Source organism: Polyodon spathula, chromosome 1 (genome assembly GCF_017654505.1).
Source record: "Polyodon spathula isolate WHYD16114869_AA chromosome 1, ASM1765450v1, whole genome shotgun sequence".
NCBI classification, from domain to species: Eukaryota; Metazoa; Chordata; class Actinopteri; order Acipenseriformes; family Polyodontidae; genus Polyodon; species Polyodon spathula.
In genome coordinates, this window is record NC_054534.1 from 21,251,625 (window position 1) to 21,273,863 (window position 22,239).

General features: G+C 37.7%; 1 protein-coding gene across 3 annotated transcripts in view; it reads right to left on the reverse strand.

The window, feature by feature from the left end:
* Positions 1 to 358: 358 nt before the first annotated feature.
* The window catches only part of LOC121315515 (zinc finger protein 608-like), a 53,738-nt gene continuing 31,857 nt past the window's right edge, over positions 359 to 22,239 (reverse strand). For all 3 annotated transcript variants that reach the window (XM_041249676.1, XM_041249685.1, XM_041249668.1), the window contains 7 exons: positions 7,847 to 7,934; positions 4,842 to 7,290; positions 3,561 to 3,975; positions 3,017 to 3,171; positions 2,158 to 2,308; positions 1,525 to 1,606; positions 359 to 1,237 (listed from right to left, as the gene is read on the reverse strand). In XM_041249676.1, coding sequence (XP_041105610.1) covers positions 1,231 to 1,237; positions 1,525 to 1,606; positions 2,158 to 2,308; positions 3,017 to 3,171; positions 3,561 to 3,975; positions 4,842 to 7,290; positions 7,847 to 7,934 — 3,347 coding nt within the window. In that variant the 3' untranslated portion in view covers positions 359 to 1,230. The remainder of the gene's footprint in view (positions 1,238 to 1,524; positions 1,607 to 2,157; positions 2,309 to 3,016; positions 3,172 to 3,560; positions 3,976 to 4,841; positions 7,291 to 7,846; positions 7,935 to 22,239) is intronic.

Consider the following 22,239-nt stretch of genomic DNA (forward strand, 5'->3'; position numbering starts at 1 on the left):
CGGATCCTTGCTTTTAGTGAATCTCAATCTGATAATAACAAGTTACAACTCAGTGTTCAAATTATTGATTATTATTATTTATTTAGACCTGTTGTGATGATACCACAGTACTGTAAATATGACCACAATCCTGGGTATTATCCCAGCATAATGGAGTGGCATTAAACAAAACAGGTAAATCTTTACAACAGCTGCATCATAGAATTACGCATAAATATTAAAACACGCAGAGACAAGCATACAAAAAACAAACTTTTTTATTTTGATTGCCAAATTATTATTATTATTATTATTATTATTATTATTATTATTATTATTATTATTATTATTATTATTATTATTATTATTTTAAGGCAGGTATAAAAAAGAAAGCATTCAATATACACTTTACATAAAATAAACTAGATTACAGCATGGAACAAGTAACCAGGCAATGGCAAGTCTCTCCCCTAAATGTGGATAATTGTAAACACTTAAAAGACTGCAGGACTATTCAAGTAATAGAACAATCACAAATGTCTTCAGCTATGCAGGCTATCGGGTAAATTGCCATTCAAGGTCATATAAAACAAACTTTCTTTAATATTATTCACAGACTCTTATTATATTCTGCCATTTAAAATATATACAGTATATACACCACAGTTTTATGGTACTGGCACCCAAAGCCCTCAGAATGAAGATTCTTCAAAATACACAGTACAACAAACAGAAGACAGTCAAATTTACACAGATGCAATTTTCTTTTCTTTTTAAATACAAACCCACGGAGCCACTAAATAGTATACATATATATTGTACCAAAGTGTCACTTTTACAGCTAGCCTCTTAGAGGGCATGTAGGGAATATTACAATATACATACGTTCAGGCACACCGTTACATAACAATATATTTCTATACAAAATAATAAAGTGGCCATTTTGTGGCTAACACTTTTCCAAATGTGACAAACACATTTCTTTTCCAATGCTTGCCATTAGCAGCTGACTCTGCATGTGTGAGCCTGGTTACTGTTACAAATAAAGGGTAAGAATATATATTTCAACAAAAGTCTAAATTACAGCAACTGGTAACTCTTATAAAATATTCAATTCAAAAAACAAAAATGACAGTTTTTTTTTTTTTGCCTGCCATCAAGGCAATCACATGTCAACACCATGGAACTGATGTCTGTAATAAAGCATTTGCTCATGTGATCCAGTCACATGTCTATGTACATTTCTCCAAATCATTCTCTGAAAAAGAAAAAAAAAAAAAAAAAAAAAAACACATTTAAAAAACTGACTTTTGTATGCACGCATGATAAAAGGTCACTGAAATATCTGACTTTTGTTTTTCTTATAAGCAATATGATAAGCATAAATACATGTGCTTGATTTTTTAAAACATTTAAACATCTTTTGAGACTCCATACTTTCACTGTCAATAATTCACACCGGATTTTAAGCCTGTCATGTTGCTTAACAGAACTAAGTCTCTTATATCGAATCTAAGAACAATTACAGATACCCAGGATATTTACCTCCTTTGTGTGGGAAAAATACTAGATGCAGAAGCCTGAGCAGCCACCTGCTGACTGGCAACAAGGGCAGCAGAGGTCAACCCTGGGGGAGGAAAGAGGAAACTTAGTTAAGGCTCTCACTATTTCTGCAAAGAGAAGATTACATCTAATTGACTGCTATAGGAAATGAACAGTGCAGCAGCTTATAGCATTACAGCCACAACCTTCAGTAAAAAATAAATAAATAAAATAAATTCAGTACACTTACACAATGAATCGTGCTGCTGGGGCGGAGATAACAAGATTTTTTTTTTTTTTTTTTTTTTTTTTTTTGTGTCTGTTACATTACAAAGAAAGCAACTGTGATCCTCTGATAAATTTCTTTTTTATTTCTTTTTTGTTTTATTTTTTTTAATGGTTTGCCGACATTACAAAATGCTGGGACTATGCACAAGGCTGTGGTAATGTCCTTACTTGAAGGATTTCATTATATACAATGTAATTTACCTTTTTGCTCTTGTATGCCGGTAGGCAGCAAACTCAGTTTTTTGACAACCAACAAATTCACTGCCAATTACCAGAGGCTGCAAATATGCGCGCAAGAGTTCTCAGTTACATAAATGAAAACTCCCACTGAATACTTTTTGTTCTTACCTGGGTAAGGGTCATACTGGCCCGGTATGAGGGGATAGCCCATTCCAAGATGTGTGTGATGATGCGTGTGAAGGTGTCTTGCGAATGGGGAATGGCGATCTCTCTCCCGCTCTGCTTCTCTCTCTCGTTCAGAAGTGCCCCTCTCTGCAGTCTACAAAGATGAGACAAAGAAATTGGATTTTTAATTATTGCAGTACATACACTGTAAATTCCCAACTGGAGATTATCTTAAGGAAAAGATTGATGTCATTGGTTTTATTTTTTTTTTTTTACCTAGACAACCAATAGTAACTTCTTGGTAAGGAAGCAAGGCTAGTTTTGTTTGCCTCTGTGGTGGTGGTGGTGGTGGGGGGGGGGGGGGGGCCTATACACCTCCCACTGTGCAAGTTCCTATTGTTTGTTTGTTCTGGGACGTGCATGTCTGTGGTTGGGAATGTGGTTGTCAGTGCCTTCACACGTTACATGATAAGATAAACACCCAATTGCAGGAACAAAGGCTGCATTCTTTTTTCTAAAGCAATCTGCCCTTCCAGGCAAGTTTGCATCACCTCTAGTCAAAACGAATCCATTTAGACCTCCCCTCCTCCCAAACTGAAAGGACGGGACTTATTGCCATTTCCAGGTGTTCCTCTACCTTTAGAACCACAGCCCCTCCTCCTTCTATTTTGTTTCACTCATGGCCATGAAGCTCACAGCTCTGAGCTTCAACATTACATAAAAGATGCTGCAATAATAATAACAAACTATCATGCCAGCTCATTCCATGTTTACACAAGACCAACCAGGAATACAATAACTAGTTTAAAAACAGTACAAAAAAAAAAAAAAAAAAAAAAAAAAGGATTTTGAGTGGACTCACCCCAGGAGATTTGCTGCGATACTGATTGGCATGCTGCTGGAGCAAGTCTAGTGCTTTTGACTCTGAAGCCGGTTTAGTGCTTATGCTGGGGCTGGTGTTTGCTTTCTCCACTTCTTCTCTGCCTGCCATCTTCCCATAGATGGGGTAATGAAAACCTAGAAAACAAATGAAGCCTTGCTCATTAGCGTCCATTATTGTGATAAAAACAGACAACATTACATGAAAATTAAATAAACAAATCAGCCTAGGCGCTTCCCATTTTAATTGCATTTCAATTCAATACATCATGTAGCAGAATGTAATGTAGTATACAAACATAATAGGATGCTATATCCCAGAAATCTTTAAGTGCAACCATTGTTGGATAACAGCAGCAAGTTTAAAGTTTTAGTGGTCATTTTGCCAATTGGCTATTTGTTGTAATATATATATATATATATATATATATATATATATATATATATATATATATATATAATTCAAGCTATCGATATATAAAGGGTCAAGCTGGTCGACAAGTAGGTATTTGGAGTCAGAGGCTTACCAGGGTAGCTGTGCATTAAAACAGGGGAGACCGCGCGGTAGGCTGGGTGGTTGGGATCATACATCTGCAAATAAGGATAGGCGTGCTGGTACTGAATGTAGGACTGGTGCTGGCTCATGGGTGATGAGACTGCAACCCGAGCACCTCGAGAGTCCTTCCCACTGACCAGCATCCTGCGATCTTCTGTTTTTTTACAGTCCTCCAAAGAGCCTGAATGAGAGTCCTGCTTTTTAAAGTCCTTGGATTCCTCCTTTACAGTGGCTTGTGAGACTGGAAGGTTGAGGCCAGCAATTTCCTTTCCTGTAGTCTTACTGAGACAGTCCTCTTTAGGCTTCTTATCAAGGTCTTCTGGTTTCTGTTGCTCCATGTATTTGGGCTGGTAGACATAATGGTGCCAAGACCGGGCATCCAGTTCCTGTAACAAATCAAATAAAACAACAGAGCAAAAAAGGAAAAGTTGTCATGAGTCAAGCTTAGCTACAAACAGCCACATAGTACTACAGAACTTGTCTTTTGGAAGCAAAACCTTTGGAAACAAATTTAAGTTGAGAGATACCACAGGAGTAACTTATTATGAAAAGTACGACTCCTCAAACTTCAGAGCTGTATCCTTGTTTCATGTGTATTACAAGGAGATATATATATATATCTCACATTACATTTAATAATACAAAATGTACAGTGCAACTCAGTTGTGTTACAAATCTGTTTTAACTGCTTCTGTTGGTCTTTTTTTTTTGCATGGAAATTAAATTTTCTACAGTCACACATTTAAATTCTATATTACAATACCAGGGACTTCTCTGCTACTATTGCTTTGGGATTTGATCAGATTATTTCCAACCCATTTCACAAGACTGTATGTGGTTATAAAGCTGAGGAAAATAATGCTGCTTTTAAATTGCTTAGAGGCATAATAAGATTACACTAGACCCCGTTAAATCAAAAGCTCGCATTTCATTCTAGATTCATTTGGAAGACTTTACAGTGTAACCTGAAGGATATGTAAAAATGGAGAACAAATCCCTCAGATGACATATGTATTTGCAAAGTAGCCATTGAAGAACATTCAACCTTAAAAGTAATTCTATGTTGTAACTGATTCTCATCTAGCACTAGATTTAGTTTTTGACAAGCTTTTCCAGTCTAACAATTCTCAATGCAAGGGGATTCGTAATGTCTCAAAACCTTGGCAGATTGGATTGTTTAAAAATATCTACATACCAATACAGCTAAGCACATGGTACAGTAAAAGCTTATCTGTACTGGGAGATGTCCTACCTGTTTGAATCTCAGTGTAGGATCCACCCCTGTTTGCTTCATAGAATCCATTACAGATTTCATTTCAACTGCTTCTTTGATTAGTTGGTGGTTCTCCATTTGCTTGGCTTTAAAATTTTCCGACTGCATCTGCTGCTGCTGCTGGCGGCTCAACAGAACCTGGCATTTCCCAGTGTCCTCTGTTTTTGTGGAAGCCCCAGGTCCAGCTTTACTGCTACATTTCTTGTTGGATTCTAGGGTGGGTGGAGCTTTTGAGATTGTGGCTGATGGGATTGTCTTCTGTTTCAGGTCCTCCTTCCCTTGTTCTTTAGGCTGGAGTTCAGCTTTCCTTTCTCCCTCCCAGGTGATCTGAGCCATTTTCTGCTCTGCCAACCGTTGGTCCTCATAATACTTCTCGTACTGCTGCCTATATGCAGTGTTGGAGGACATTAAGGATTTCTGGTCCATATAAAGTCCATAGGAATATTGTCCATAATAAAGTGACTGGGCAAGTGCAGGGTGTCTCTGGGTAATCACAGATTGGTGCTGGGCCTGTAAATTTGAATTGATCATTTCACTCTTTTTAGAGTCCGAATTCAAGACCGCCACCTTCTCCTTTTTGTCATTTTCCTCCTCTAAACCCTCTTTCTTGGCTTTGCTCCCTGTTGGTGTGCTACCGTTTTCCGAGGCAGGGGCATTGCCCTGTCCAGTGTGCATATAGTTTGGGGAATAGTAAGGGTCATAACCATGGTAATAAGGAGACTGTGACTCGTTCACCTGGGCTACTTGACCAGGGGTAGTTGGAAGGCTCTTGACTACACTCTCCTTATTGGAACTCATCTCCAAGGGAGAGCTTGTTTTGGACCTCAAGTCTTCTGAACGGCTGTCCGAGCCACCATCATCTGCAGCATCTGATATATCTGAATAGGCCGGACTGTTTGTTTTGGTGGCAGTACCATCACCCCCATTTTGTGTCAATACAAGTATTGGGGTCATAGGGGATTGTCCATTGCACTCCAGTCTGGATGAGTTCCCTATTGAGGGGCTGGGAGCATTATCAGTAAACGTGTAGACCTTATCGGCCTCTGCTTTTATGCTGGCCATCCTGCTCTCTTGAGATTCAGATAGGCCGTTTGCTAGCACCTCACTTTTGTTCAAGTGTTCCTTTAAAAAATGCCCTGGCAACTCTTTCCCAGCATTCTTCAGGTCCTCAATCTTTGTGAGCTTTGTTTCTATCCTGGTGTTCCCTGCTTCTTTGCCATCCTTTTCTTTCAACTTCCGCTTCTCCTTTTTTCTCTTGTCTTTGTGAGAGACCAGGGCAGGGTTTACAGTACTGGGTTCTCCCATTATTGTAGGCTTTGGTTGAATGGGCTTCAAGGGAGGGCTCTTTGGTGTTGCCTGGACAACTGTGGTCGTCAGTGAAGGCAAGCCTGGAATTGTACCTGTGGTGGTGGCAGTGAAGGTGGCAGTAGGGATGGCTATCAACTGGGGAGGGGGAGGGGCTGGAGCAATAGGCCTGGTGGTCTTGGGCTTGGATAAGGATTTATCCAATTTCCCAGTGCTTGTTTTTTTTCCCTTGTCCTTGTCACCCACACACTTCTTGTCAATCATACCCTCAGCTTCAAGTTTTGGCATCTCCACAGCCAGATTACCATCAGCAGCAGCAGCAGCACAGTTTTCCAAAGCTGCAGCCATGTTTGAGATGACAGGAAAGTTATTTAGATCATTGGCAAGTCCCTTCTTTTTACCAGTGTTCTTGCCAGCCTTAGAATTCATTACAGGACTCTGGGCACTGTTAAGCACTTCCCTTTTGCCCTTTGGCGTTCCTGGTGCACTTAAGCTGCCAGGAGAATTTGGACCTTTTGGAGAACCAAAGCCTGTTTCTGTGCACTCCAGAGCCACATTGCTCAGGGCCTCCTCACAGTCAGAAATTTTATCCTCACTCTCTGGCTCAAACTCCATCTTATTTTCAGTGTCTAAGTGCGCATGTGCCTGGTGGTACCGCAGCCCATTGATGTGCTTGTATTTCTTGTTACAATTGGGATGAGGGCAGTCTATGAGCACTGGAGAGGTGCAACCTTGCTCCAAAAAAGCTGTCTCATACCTCCCTTGAGGGGTGGTGGGTGTGCTCCTAGAGTTCGTTCGAACCCGCTTTCCAAGCTTTATGTCTTCTGAGCTGCAGTTGAGGTCCAGCTCCATGGACAGCTTGTTCTTCCGCTTGTTGGTGGATGTTGGGCTGGCCTTTATCTCCTCCAAGGTGCAGTTTGGGGGTGTCCGCCGGCCACTACTGGAGTTCAGGCCCCCCCGCCTCCCTTTACCATTGGCCCCGCCCCGGTTCTTGTTTTGCAGTCCCCTCATCTCAGTGAAGCTGGGGTCCACACCAGGAGGGTTGGCAGCTACAGGGCGTGCCCGTTTGCCTCTGCCCCGGCCGACTCGCATCTCAAGGTCACTTGTTGGCGATTCACAAAACCTAATGGCAAAGGGATACAAATTATTTTCCACCAGAAAGGGCTGAAAATGACTGAATGAGATACAACCTTCTTATTTAAAAAAAAAAAAAAAAAAAAAAAAAAAAAAAGTGTTAGAAAAAAATTAATTAACCATATTAAAATTAAAATGCACCTTCATTAGCAGTTCATTAATATCTTATGACATTAGAACAAAGCCTTTTTTTCTAACAATAAATATAATTATAACAGGATTTAACATTCTAATACTTTTGTCTCCTGTGACTCTCAGGTCATCAGATTAATTTGCCAAGTAGAATGACCAAATGCACCTTTTTTATGCCAGAAACATACCTGGTCTATTCAATTGATCAAAACAGATGCAGATATTTAGGTAAATCTTAAGAAACCAAATCTATTGTAGAACACCAAAGAAGCTATTGGACTGAAAAAAAAAATAGTGGGCATCTGGAGGTAGAGTAAACTGCTTGAGTAGTTTAGCACTCTTGCCATCAAAATTACCCTACAACTATACAGGGTCACTAAGCACATTTTAATTCCAGCAATGAAATCAATTACCTGGGAGGGGCCCAGTCATGTTTTGTACAATCCAGTAGTGTCCCCACATAGGTCTTGTTCCTCCATGTCACATTCACCACAAGGACACCTGCAACCCAAAAATTTAAAAAAAGGCATGGTTATGTTATGACTAGCACAGGTAGAAGCAAGCCTGACATTACAATGCACACTTTCTTTTCATTCTGTTTTCAAAAGCTGCGGTCTGCCTCCTTCCTCTTTTTGGGTTTCACTGACCTCAAGTAAGGCCCCACAGGAAATAGTTTTTTTAGTGTGTAATCGAGATACAGCTGACAGAAGGAAATGGGTTTTCGCCACGTCCTGCTGTAAAACAGCAACACTCACCTCTTAATTTTGCTATTATTACACGTAATTGCTTTTTCTTGGCAGGCAGCCAGCATATGCTGAGCGCCAGTCAGCAGTGCTTAAAGCCAATATTGACCAGGAAACATCTTCTATTTTGTTTCTACTCATGTAGAAACATCCTACCAAAAACCTGCCTTTTTCTGTCTTTAATCTCTTATCAAAACCTACAATTGAGAGCCATCTCAGTTTATCTGTACATTCTGACTGGACAAAACAGTCTTCTCAAAACAAGGTCATTATAGCTTGCCCCACATTTCCCATTTAAATTTCAGTTCAAAACAGCTCACAAGAAACATATTACACAAACATGTATTCAGCTACAATTAATACTGTAAACTAAATGTTGTTTTTCTTATGTACAGAAAACACCGAGACCAGCCCTAGAATAAGCAATCCTTGTCAAATATATAACAAAAGAAGAGAAAACCTGTATGCGAGTTGGGAGTATATTTGTTATTGGTACATTGGTTGTACCCTAAATATTTTTTATCATCCATAGTTGAATGAATATCTGCCTGCCTAAAAGGGTGTTACTACAGTAGCTACACAAGCTAGATGAATCTTTGTACCAGTAAAGCCTCATGTGCAATGGAAAATACATAATTAAAACTGCTTAAAAAGCGAACATGAAAGAAACACTAACTCCTCCATTCAAAGCACAGTAATAAAATTAAAAACAGGAAAAGTCAGCACAGACACTTAACGTTTGTCTGCAGTGAAAGGCTTTTGTTAGAGCTAATTCCCAGAAGGGTTTCATGTTTCCAACAAAAGCTGCCAGTCTGATTGGCTGGCTCCTGCTGGGAGCACTGAGTTGTGATTGGCTCTCCTGAGCCCTGCACCACAAAGTACAAAGAGCAAGTAGCTTGGATAAATGAACATGAAAGACAGCGATGCAGCACTAGCAAAGTGTGTGCAAAAGGGTTTATCAGGCAAGAATAAACTAAACAATGAAGGGGTCTGGGGTGAAACTGGGAGCGAGTAAACCAAAGACTGGCTTGTTTACCAAAGAAGGCTTGTCAGCAGAATGAAAAGATTTCTATTTAACTGCTTTATACACAATTATTAAATTAAATTAAAAAAAAAATTAAACCTTAAAACACTGATCACTAAACACAGCACACTATGTTACTATTTTACCACCATACAATTACCACAATAAAAGGATTATAACAAGTAGGCCCTTATAGCCTGTTTTGCAATCAAGGTATCATGTTTCTAAAAAATAAATAAAAATTTGATTGCATTTTTCTAATAATATAAGATGCATCTTTGAGCTGTTGTCAAATTCTCAGCAGACCATTTTCAATTTAATTTCATGATCGCTAAGTGTGGTCATGCTTCTAAGACTGAAATTAGTCTTTCTACTTCATCAAATGGTTATTCAGCGCCTCAGCTGGATATTAATTCCATGTTTCTCACTGTCTCTAAGGGCTTAGGGTAAAACCTTTTTATTTTATTTTTTTTTTTAATTTTACTGTCCATACGCCAACAATTTCATTAAATCAAAAAGGTGCTTTTCCTTATGTTTGTCAAGAGATGCCAAACACTTAAGCCTTCATTAGCAATGAAGTAAGGTAGAGTCCTGCACAGGTTAGATTTTTACAATCCGCTTCCGACCCGGCCCCGCTACTACAGGACTTGACCCGAACCCGCAACCCGTTTTAATAAGACCTGCAACCCGACTCAAACCTGCAAGTGTTTGTCCTTTACCTACTGCCTGTGCAGACTGACTCTCTCACACACTCATTCACACACAGATATCTCTACTATTCTCCATGGATTGAGTTTATACAATAGGCTGTAAAGCATGGTAGCTTTTTCTAGTGGTCTGAATACATTTTAACATTGTAACATTAACTATCTCTACTTACTTTACTATAAAATACCTGTCTATTCCTTTCGTGCCACCATTTGAAAGGGAGCTACACCTGTGCTTTTGAGTTTTGTGGCTGTTGTTTATAAAAACATAAAGTTTTACAAGCAATGAATCCAGTCACGTTTATTATTTTCATTGCTATGATTCCAAAATAATTCCACACTTGTTATTTACCTCTCAAACTATTATCCAGTACATCAACCCTGCACTATCTTTTGTTTCACCTCGACCACAGACATGTTTAATATCACCAAGGAGATGTGATAAAAAGATCTTGCAACATATCAAACAAGCAAGAACAACATTGCTTAGTCAGTTGACTCCTCCCTAATCGCCTCCTGCTTTAGTGCAGGAAATACTGTTATATCTACCTTCGACGCTATTTGGGAAAAGGTTACAGAAAAGTATGCTGAAAGGACAGAAAACGTTTTAGACAATTCAAAATTCTGACCCCAAAAATATTTTTTTGACCCACACCCGAACCGCAAACCGTGACATTTCACATTCCGACCCGAACAGGACCCGGTTTTGCTGGTCAGCCGCGGTCTCCGCGGGTACCCAACTCTCCGCGGGTGCAGGACTCTTAGGCAAGGCAGTGTCCTATTGTTGCCATTTCCATACACATGTTTCTGTACCCAACCCATTTCATGTGTTCTTGTGTGGGAAACCTGAAAAATGTATCACTGATGCAGCATCAGAATTAAACAATCGTAAATAAAAGTATTATTTGAATCAATTTGAACGAGCTGCCGATTTCATACATCAGGTAAACATCTTCTCTTAGGGGCAGGCTTAACAATAAATCAAGCTTGCTTACAGATACTTTAACACCCTGTACAGTAGAGCACGTATTGCCTTATGAATTCCTTTACAAACTATAAATATATGATTAAAAACAACTTGGTGCCCATTTTAAGACAGCGAGAGGTTCTTGTTTTGTTTTCGACATGAGTGACAGAAGCTACCTAAAAAAGAGTACGTGTATATTATATTATACACACACACACACACACACACACACACACACACACACACACACACACACACACACATTATGGAACTTTGTATTATCAGGCCATTATTCCAGTGATTCGCAATAAGTAAATTAATTTAATTTAATTAAATACTTGCACACAGTGATGATGGTTTTTATTATTTGGTATTCTAAGTAGCACAATTAAAATACAATTTTAGGATTCCGACAGCCCCATACCTTTAGCATTAACTGTGCAAAGCTGTGAAATCCATCAACTTGTCATATTAACATCTTCAACAGAAACTCTGCATGGAAATTGCACTGTTGGGAAGCTGTAACATTTCCATAAATTACGAAGAGATTAAACACACATTGTTTGTGTTTTTTTTTTTTTTTTTTTTTGTAGAGCGTGTGGTAATAAGAGTACTTGTATCACAATATTGTTTTAAATGTGGATACTCCTTGAGTGTTGAATAATCTCTTTACAAAGACAAGGTTAATTTTCAACATATTGTGCTGCATGGCATCTAAAATGTATTAAAGAAAAACCTATTGCAATGTGTGTTCCAGTATTACAAGATAACACTGTGTTTTCCATCACTGTCAAATCCCCCATGACAGTACCTCTGTTCTAAAGCCCAATGAGCTACAGTATATTGATTAAGAAAAATCATTCAGCTTCTTGGAAAACTAGACTCAACCTTATTCACAACCATCCATTTCTTTCTTGTGAGGAGACACTTGGTCAATAATGAATTGATTGGTCAGCTAAAACCACATGTGGTTGCATATGCAAGCTACTCTTGCATACTACAGTAATTCCAATACTGTTTATGATAGTTCTGGTACTATACATGTCTAGAATGCAGGTTCAAACAGTGCTAAATCACATAATCAAAACATACCGGGTTGACCTATACATAAAATACACTAGCTTTAAAAATTTAACAACGTCAAACCATGTAGTCATAGTAAATTAATGAATTATATGCATTTGTAACTAAGATACCTTTAACATTAAAGCTGTTTAAAAGTTCAATTAATAATACCAATAGGAAGAAGTATTTTGGGGTAAATCACAGGTCACACACATACTGAACCCCTGTTAAATGCAACATAGGGCTATGTATTGTGTTTGGCCAACTTTTCTTGGTCCCTATTTAAAACTGCAGCATGCACTCTAGTCAATGTACTGCACACAGTCTATGCTACGTGACCTTTAGCATACAAAACATATATATTGCACTTTGCCATCAATAAAACTGCTAAAAAAAGCAATAAGAGTTGTGCAATTCCAAAATAAATAGATACTACTGTTTAAGTAACAATCGCCACTTCTGTTAGCTTTAACCACCTGCAAAACTGGACTTGGTCATCATGACTTGTATGGTTTCGGTTTATTTACAAGGTTACATTTAAAACCAGGCATACAATACAAGAATAGAGAATTTGTGTTCCTTTCACCTAATCATGCTGCAAACAGGATGTACAGTACTGCCATACAGTACAAGGTGCTAGGAGACCAAAAAAAAAAAAAAAACCTTTTTCAAGTTTTGGTCAGTCTCCAGCAAATTGTGCTCAATACCACCAACACCAACAGTGTTGCCTACAGTGTCTTCCTTATGGTGAACACCCCCCACAGTACAGTACATGGCTGCACATCAATTATCATAAGAATTAGCAATGAGGACCTTCATTTCGCCTGTCACCCTCATTTCCTGCTGTTACTTTAATTACAGGATCACTGAAACTGTTTATCACAACCCCTACTTAAAAAAATGTAGTGCAATGCAGATTGCAAATTACTGTAGTAATTTACAAGAATGATACAAAGCATTAGTCTGTTGGGCTCAATGAATAGACAAACACCTCTGAAGCATGCAACACAACCAAATGAACTAAACTGCTTTGCTAACCTCCAGACTAACAGTTTGTCCTTTTACCCTTCCCTTAAATAAACATTAGGAAGCAGAGATGTTTAAATGTCTACAGCAACACGGATTCATGCCATGTAGTATTCCTAAAAACTTATTAAAGCCTGTTTTGGAAACGCTGCACTGTTTGTGCCAGCCTCAGGCTCTTTTCATTTGCGGCTTCCAAGCCAAACAAAAAGCATTCACAAGGCCTTGTTGGCTGCCAGCTGCAGTCTCCATAAATTAATAGCCTCTTAACAAGCTCCTTTTCTTTTGTAGAAGGGGGCCAAGAATTTATTTTTCACCAGTCTTTTAAATGTTCTCCAAAAAACAGAAATATGAAGAAGTCACACCATTTAGGTTCTTGATGAATAAACCACTGTAGTCAACATTCTATTACATCTGAAATGCACAGGCTTTGTTCAGTACTCCAAGGTGATAAATGGAACCGCCTAATTTAAAACTGAAAAAGATTTCTGAGATCGAAAGATTTGTCATTGAATTTAAATGCAGAACTACCGAGTATGTAGTAATTATGGATAATTAAAAAACATGGCAAAGTACTAGAAATAACATAATTGTATTCATTCATTACATTTACATTATTTCTATACTAGATAAGATTGCTGACCTGTATTTTTCTATATCTAGCACAAAAAAATAAATAAAACAAAACGCATTACTTAAATGGGTTAGCTTAACTTAATCATATTCCATGTAGAAATTTGGTTAGGCTAAACCCACCTTAAATCATATTGCCTTTCAACAGAGGCCAATGGCTGTTCTCACATTCTAACCCCTGTCCAGCATTTCAAAGTTCTTCTTATCTGTATGAAAAAAAGGCCAACTACAGTTCAATCATGTGCTTTGAGACCAGAGCCCTCCTGTAAACAAGCCTAATGGAGTGCAACTAATGGAGTTCCTCAGGAGCTTGGGCAGTTAACAGGATCTTTGTCAGCACTCACTGAAGCAAGTTGGGGGAGGGGGAACACGAGTATGGGGAGCAGGGCAAAATAAACAGTTTGACAAAACTACCACTCAAGTCAACGGTTAAAAAAAAGTTTGATTGCTGGGTTGTTAAATGTTAAAAGAAAATCAAGACAGTATTTGAGGTTTGAAAAGCAATCTCTCCTGTAGCAAGTGGGAAAGCACTCCCTAACCTGGTATTCGTCTTGAACTAACTTTACAACTTGCACTGCCCAGAGGAGAACAGACTATCTTGAATGCACTGCAAGTGGTAAGAACATTGCTGGTCTAATGTATGCAGTACATCATGCCTTGAGAAAGAAACAGGCACAGCAAAGCTAGAATAAATACCTTCCACTGCCATCATTTGCATAATCACAGTGAACTGGTAGGCAAGCTGCATTCCATCTCAGGTAAGGCAGACTTCTGGAGATAAAATACACTACAGTACGTGGGAGTAAAAATACAAGATTCTCATATAAATTATCGACTGCATTTTGGCCTCATCTGAAATGCTAGCCTTTCCAGCTGATAAGCTCTGACCCTGGTGGCACATCAACCCCTTTCACAAAAGGCAGGAACATTATTGCTTTGCACTGGGGACTGCAGTGAGAGCCAAATCAATCAAGCCTCTTGACAGCTTTCACAGTTTTTTTGAGCAAGCTCAATCCAGTTTGCTAGCTTCTATTGTTAATTTATCTCCTCTTATCCAGGAAATTCTAGAGTTGTCTTTGTCCATTTAATTTATAGTCTAAGTTTATATAAAGCAAGCTGGAAGCATAACAAATTTAAAGCAGTGGCATAAACCAAAAAAGCAAAGGTATCTCAAGCACCACAATTTCTGGTTTCAACCGAGGCTCATAAAAAAAAAAAAAAAAAAAAAAAAAAAACATTACAGTATGAATATAGAAAGGGGGAAAAGGACAATTATTGGTACATTATATTATTTGTCATAGGCTACCTTTTACTCCTGAAATACTTATAAATCACAAATATAAATCCAACCATAACACAACTTTGCAAAAGAAACAGCAGAAGAAATGTGACCTATTAAGGCATAATCTCCTTAAATCAAGTGTGTTTAGGGCCTTTTCATAGTCCCAGGCATCTATTCTCTATTAAAAATATATATTCCATTTGGGTCTTTGGCTGGATTATTTTCCTTGAAGATTGGATAGAGCTGATAAGATATTTACTGAGCTTAGTGGAATGCTGATGGCTGAGAGAACAGCAGCCTCCATCTGTTTAATCCCCCTGATACAGCAGCTACTCCTTTCAGCTGTCACTCACCGAAGCCCTGCTAGACGCTGTAAAAGCTAAGCACACATTTACAGATATTTCAAAGGATTCGTTCTCATGCATTACCAATGTTTTCCTGCTTCCCAGTTATAGCCTCTGTGTCCTGAATTGCAAATGTAACATTGATTTTGTTAATACATTTGCATTTTACAGCATAATGGTAATTCATTTGAATATAAAAATTCATCATGATTAGCTTTCTGTATGCAAACATTTATGGAATGCATGTTTTGTTTGACAGTTTTACAATAGACTCTTTGTTACAATGTCACCCCAGACTCGAGGTTAAATTATTGGATCTTCTGTTCATTACAAATTCACAATATTGGTAACATGAATTAAAAATATTTCCTCCCAAAGGCTGCATTAGAATATAAATCTAATTTGTCATATAAAAAAAGTGTAACTAAAACAAACCACCACAAAAACTGTTTAAGTGACGCTGATTTGCAAATACTATGTCTTATTTTAGAGGGCCTCACACATTGCCCTTCTAAACGAATACTTAATGCAATAGCTTTGTGACCTGACCTGCTTAATTGAATGCAATCTGCACTTCTCTTTCTCCTTCATGAAAAAGGAACATTTACTGTAATTGATGTTTCAGAAAAAGTATTGTTTTGAAAAAATGTTCTTGCAAAATATTAGTCACACAAGCCAAGGCCTATATTTAAAAAAACAAAGACACACACACACACACACACACACACACACACACACACACACACACACACACACACACACACACACACACACACACACACACACCGCAAAAGCTAGCTAGACAAATGTACAAAGGCAAATAAAACCAATACAATGGTGTGACTGAGTGGCAGTGATTCTGTGAGCAATGCTGCTCTACAATTAACTTTTGCTCAATAAATATGCACAGAAGAGTTGCTGACCCAGCTCAAAAGACAGATTCCAAGGCACTGTGGAATTTAATGAGCATCCAACTACAATGTTCTTGCATATGCACTTAGCCAGTGGAGTAAGCCCTTTTGAGAGAGGGGTCATTCTTTTGCACCAGACATTATACAGCTAAAGCACACTCATTATTCCTTATACAAAACAGTGTACATGTTTCGCAAATTCATTTTTATGGTATACACTGTTGCTAAGAGTTACAGTACCTATAGGTGTGCCTACTATCATGTAAATCCAAGCACATACTTAAATTGTTTTTAAAGCTATGTTACGATCTGTTCTTCAGCACTTGGTGGTGGGGCAGGGTTACCTACTCAAAGCACTCAATTGTAAAAGAAGATTAATTATTCTCTAAACAAAACAAACCAATGTGTTTTTTTTTTTTATCATTTTGGTTCCATTTGGCTATACTGAGAAAGCTGGTTTCAATGAGCTAAGCCCTGCCATACCCATGGGACTGCTTTATTTTCTACTAGCAAATCCCAAGAGCATTCATTTCCTACTAATATAAACCACAGGTCTACCCATACGATGATCTCCGACAGGACCAAAGCCAGGCAAAGACCAACTAATCCACTGGCATGACTCCTGTCACATGAGCTGGTTTCATCCTTCCCTCATCAATATCATGCAGTTATTATTAGCTGTGGCAGCATAAACCATTGTAAATGTACAAACGTATATCATTTTGTCCTGTCACCCGTTTAAATTGTGTTAATCTGAATTGTGCTAAAAGTACATGGTCACTGTAATGTTTAAAATGTATGGATGCTTCAGTTAAGTTACTAATTCACTAAAGGTTTAAAATGGCACTCCAATGAATCAGATCTGAAATTCACTTGGTGCTTTCCATTCATTTGCTTTGTTGCATGAACAGTTTTTAAATAGATTAATGTTTAATCTCAAAAGAGACATAGATCCGTGACACCCTTGTTGTGTTTCTAATAGATTGTATAGGTTGCCTCCTAAAGAAAAATTTTAATCTGTGACGAAGGTGGCCCGGAGGTGCACATAATATACTTTAAACCACAAGAACCCCATTGAAGGATCGGATTAATTGTCTTAGTACCTGAATACAAGGACCACATTCTGAGAAAAGGCTGGAGTCTGTACAGTCTATCCTGGGTTTTTATATTCGTAAATGCACTTTAGCCAATTATTTTCTAGCTGGGTGTGTAAAACAGGATTCAGACTATCCACACAGACTGACAATATACTCTGCCACTCACTCCCAAGAAAGGAACAAGGGTATGCTGCTTGCAATTACATTTTAGCTTTCTGTTCACGAAGTCTCCAGCTGGGAAAATGGAGTGTGTACAGTATGCTCTGGCTTCAACTGACATCGCCCATAAATTGCAACAGAAACACTTCCTTCAGCACCTTAATAGCCAACAGAACATAGATCTACACATCAGCACACAGCACAGTAGAGAAACGATGGTGACTGGAAAAGAATGCTTCAAGCTATGAAAGGTCAACTGAACATAGAGCCTGATTAAAATAAAAGTTGCTTTCCCCCAAATAGCTTTCAAAAGGTTGAATAGTCTATAACTGGGAGTATTTTTAAATGTTTAAACCAGAGTGTAGAGCTTACATACTGAAAAAAGGAAGGGGGGGGGGGGGGGGGGGGGGGGGGGTTACAACAAAAAAGAAAGATAAAATATAAATGAAAATGTATTATTTTAGGCTTACCATTTTAAAGAGGAAATTCTTTTATTTTTAATCTCCCATTTATCAACTTGGCATTAGTCCAATAGTTTCATTATGAAACACATTTCTGCTCACAAAGCTGAAGTGGAAGTAAAACTTTAAATCACCAACAGCACTCAGTGCAAGTCTACAAACAATCACAGTAAAACCTAGTCGGCTACTACTAATAGAACAGCCATTACAGGATTTTTAGATAAAATACCTCAAATTATGCAAGCAAGTCACTCCTTCAATTCAGGGCACTTTGCCAGCAATCTGTCAGAGGGCAGGAAAAGGTCTTTAATCTTGATTCCTCTAGTAGTAAACTAAGAGTCACATTTAATTCATTTGTTTATTGCACCAATATACAGCAATTAATTTACTACTGTCTCTAAATCCTACATAAAATTACAATGTTCATTTATGCGCCATGACATTATTGCTACAGCAGTAGAATTCTATCACTGACATGTAGTGACTTGAAACGTTTGGTTTACCTGACCCACCATGGAGGACTTTGGCTCTCCCACTTTTGCACAAAGTTGCAGGGTATCCAAGGCATCTCCAGGCAAACAAAAAAATATTCATGAAGTCTTTCTACAGCAAATAAAACACGAGGCAATCAAAACCTCCCTTTTCAGTCTGTAGTAGTTACCACCAGGGAGTTGACTAAACAACACCCTCTAAAGTAAAAACTGACCCAAAGCATTCCAGTCACCATAATCCAAACCTTTTATAACAAAATCTGCTGATAGACTGATACAGATTTAACAGATTGACACACACACAAACAAAAAAAACAGATATCCAAGATTAAGAAGTGAGAAAAACAATAATAAATGAAAGCTACAGGACAGGTGCAGAAGCCCTAAACCTACCTTCAAGCAAAAAACTAATTAGCAGCTTTTCCTGCAACACGCTGCTTGTCCAAATAGACACTGCATTTCACAAAAGCTGTTCCTGCTGCACACTTCAAAGAGAACACCTCGGGGATGCAAAACATTTTCTCCAGCTTATTTCCTGTCACTTTCTTGTCTAGACTGGCATAGCATTTTTTGTCAAACCCCAGCATTACCTTTACCCCTTGAGCAAACAATGGTAAGGACTTGAGGCAGGGATGTTATGCCAATCACATTCAAAATACAGTGCTCTACTGCATACAGCCCTCTGCAATGTATTAAAATAAACCTTTTCTGAAATAATAATAATAATAATAATAATAATAATAATAATAATAATAATAATAATAATAATAATAATATAGGGGGCTTCTGTTTTTTGGGGTTTTATTAATTGTACTTTTCAGTGCATATTTTTAGCTATTTTCGAGTTTTATGTAAATTGTTTTTTTTAGGAATTTTGTTTTTGATATTACTGTATGAAATTAGCATTTTTGGTTACTTTCCAAAATGCTTGAGCATTTTTTCTTCTGTCAAAATATGTATAGCAGTAATTCTACAATACTTGCACACTTAAGTTGTACCTTCTTTCCTTTGCTGTCTTCCACAATGTCTTCTCTATAGTCACAGGCACATTCTTGGTTTTTTCCGTGTAGGCATTTTTGTGCATTTCGCCACAATTCTGGTTTGAAATCCTCCATATCTTAACTGTAACACAGCTTTAAATCCAGCTAACAAGCCTCCATCCTGATTGTAATCTCGTTTTAAATCTTGCAAGCAGAGTTTCCAACAGAAATGAAGGAATGTGCTGTCGCTCAGTAGTTGGGGCGGGTTTAAAGTCTTTAGAACGAATCAATGATAGATGCAAGTCAGGAAGGCGAGACACTGCCCAGCAGCACTGGGATATATGTTTATTATTACTTTTGTAGTAGGTTTTATTTTCTAATGGGAAAAGGGTAAAGTCATCGTGAATTGATTAACCATTTCCACAGTTTTCTCAGTGCCTATTGGCTATCCAACGATTTTATTTTTTTTGTAATCGGGGGGTGTTTTAATCAGGTTTTATCAGTTAAAACCAAAAAACAGAAGCCCTATGTATAACATTAGCTATCTAGCGTGCCTTACACCACATTTTTTGGTTTCAGATACATTTTCATGCATTTTTCAAGGCCAAATAAGTTACAAAATTCAAAAGAGAGAAGTCAAAGTCTATAAATCATCCAAATGATAACACTCCCAATGGGGCTTTGCAATGATTATTTGGTGTACTGGTGAAGCTTAACACAAGCCAATAATCCAACAACAAAAAAGGCAATGCATTTTATCACTGTATCTCTAATAAAAGCTACATTCATATGTCACGCTTCTTTGTACAGCAAGTGACAGAATACGGTCCATTATCCCTTAAGGCTACTGTACACCCAGCTCATACTCCGCACTAACACAGTTTAACTAGATACACTTTTACAGTACAAACCTGACCTCAAAACCACTTCTACATTGCACTTAAGGGTAAAGTTCCAGATTGCAGAAGTGTATCCGTTAGACTATTGCTCCTGTTGGTTCAAATTTTTTGAATAAATTCCATAAACCGATAATAAATGTGCTTTAAGTTGAACTGCATCTTGGGAAGACTGATGTTTTTTCATGTCTTTGTTTTAAAAAAATTAATTTTTAGTTTTAGGAAGCTTTATCCAAAATAAACACTGTTACATACTCAAACTTTAGAACTTCAAATACTTTCATTTTTGTGTCTAAAAAACACTGGGCTGATTCATAACAGATGGTACATTCCAGCGAAATTACTGATATCAGTTTTCATTGTTTGTTTAATTAAGGATTATGGTTCATGCATAAAGTTTTTTGCTTTATTCACAAGCATTTTTACAGACATCTAGGGGAAATCCAGTGACACTAAACTGGAAAACCATTAATTGAAATGCTGTTACAGTAGTAAGAATTTGAGGTTACTGTTTAGTGTAAGGAATGTAATTTAACACATTTTGAGCATATATTCCATTCCCTTCGTGGAACAGAAAGAAGTCTGGATTCCAAAAAAAACACTAACAGATGGTTCAGATGCACCCTGGCCACACAAACACACAGTGGTCATATGGCTAATTTCCAACAAGGTTGGGCTGCTCAGTTTAGTTAAAACTGCACTGAAACACACGACTGAACAAAACGCCACTTTATGTCCATCAAAAGAAACCTTTGGTGTAAAATGTATAAAGCACACGTGATTTCAACCTTTTATAGTACATTTAAATGTTTAACCCAATCTTGTGTTTGTACAGATACAGGACATGAGCGCAAGATAGACCAAATATCAGTCAAAGCCAATGGTACTGTAGCAAACGTTTTTCAAATATTCCAACTGTACAAATTCTGAACATTTCAGACAGAAATAGGAACAAATTGAAATAAAACCACTTGGGTAATATACTGGTGATTTCCAAATTACCTCTTCTACTCCAATGCTGTTTGCATCATACCAGAAAACTTTTACTAAAGTACACAATACACAATTTCATCTTAACAACAGAATCCTCATTTAAATTAGGTTTTAGCTTGTTTTTAACCAGGACTCCAGAAGAAAGCTACTCTTTTCAATACCTTGGCAACCCACAGCATATAGCGAACGCTACAGATGAAGAAAAAAAATGTGATCAAGTAACTAGTAAATTAAAACCACAAATTATTGGAAAACCAGAGGCTTATTTAAATGTTGATGATAAAATACTTTTCAGGATTCTGTTTTTGTATAGCACAAATGCTTGTGCTGAAAAGTATTAATGAAAAAAAGGTGCCTTAGCAACACTGCAGTTAATGAAACTACTGTGCTATAAAAAGTCTTCTACTGTGACGTCTTATGCTAAGCTCTGGGCCTTTCCAAAAATACTCATTGAAATATATCACACATGGTAAGCAGGGCTTGAATTTTCCGGGTCTGATTTTTTTTGTTTAGTTTGGGGGCCGGTTTTTATTATTAATTGGCAAAATCGGTTATTTTCAGTTATTAAAAATAAAACACCACTCAACACACATCGCACTTCAGTTACTATAACACACTGCCTGTACGTTTCACTGATACGTAGACAAACGTTAACATACTGTGTTGAAGAGAGGATGTCCACATTAGGACTCCAGCAATGCAGAACTTGTTTGCGCCACGTTTCTATCACACTAATGGTTTTGTTTCTGCCCACCCCATTTGACAGACCATACTGTAGTAATTAATCTCAGCATACACATTATTTACATTTTTTTACCCCAAGTATTTAAACATTCATCATGGCACTCTGATTAAGGTTTGATATTTATGTAGCTACAATAACAACAACAACAACAACAACAACAACAACAACAATGATGATGTTGTTAATCATAATAATAAATTAGGCAGTCATACACAAGAAAAACGTTAGGTTACTTACCATAACCCCGGCTCCCTGAAAGAGAAGAAGACCACCACTACATTACGT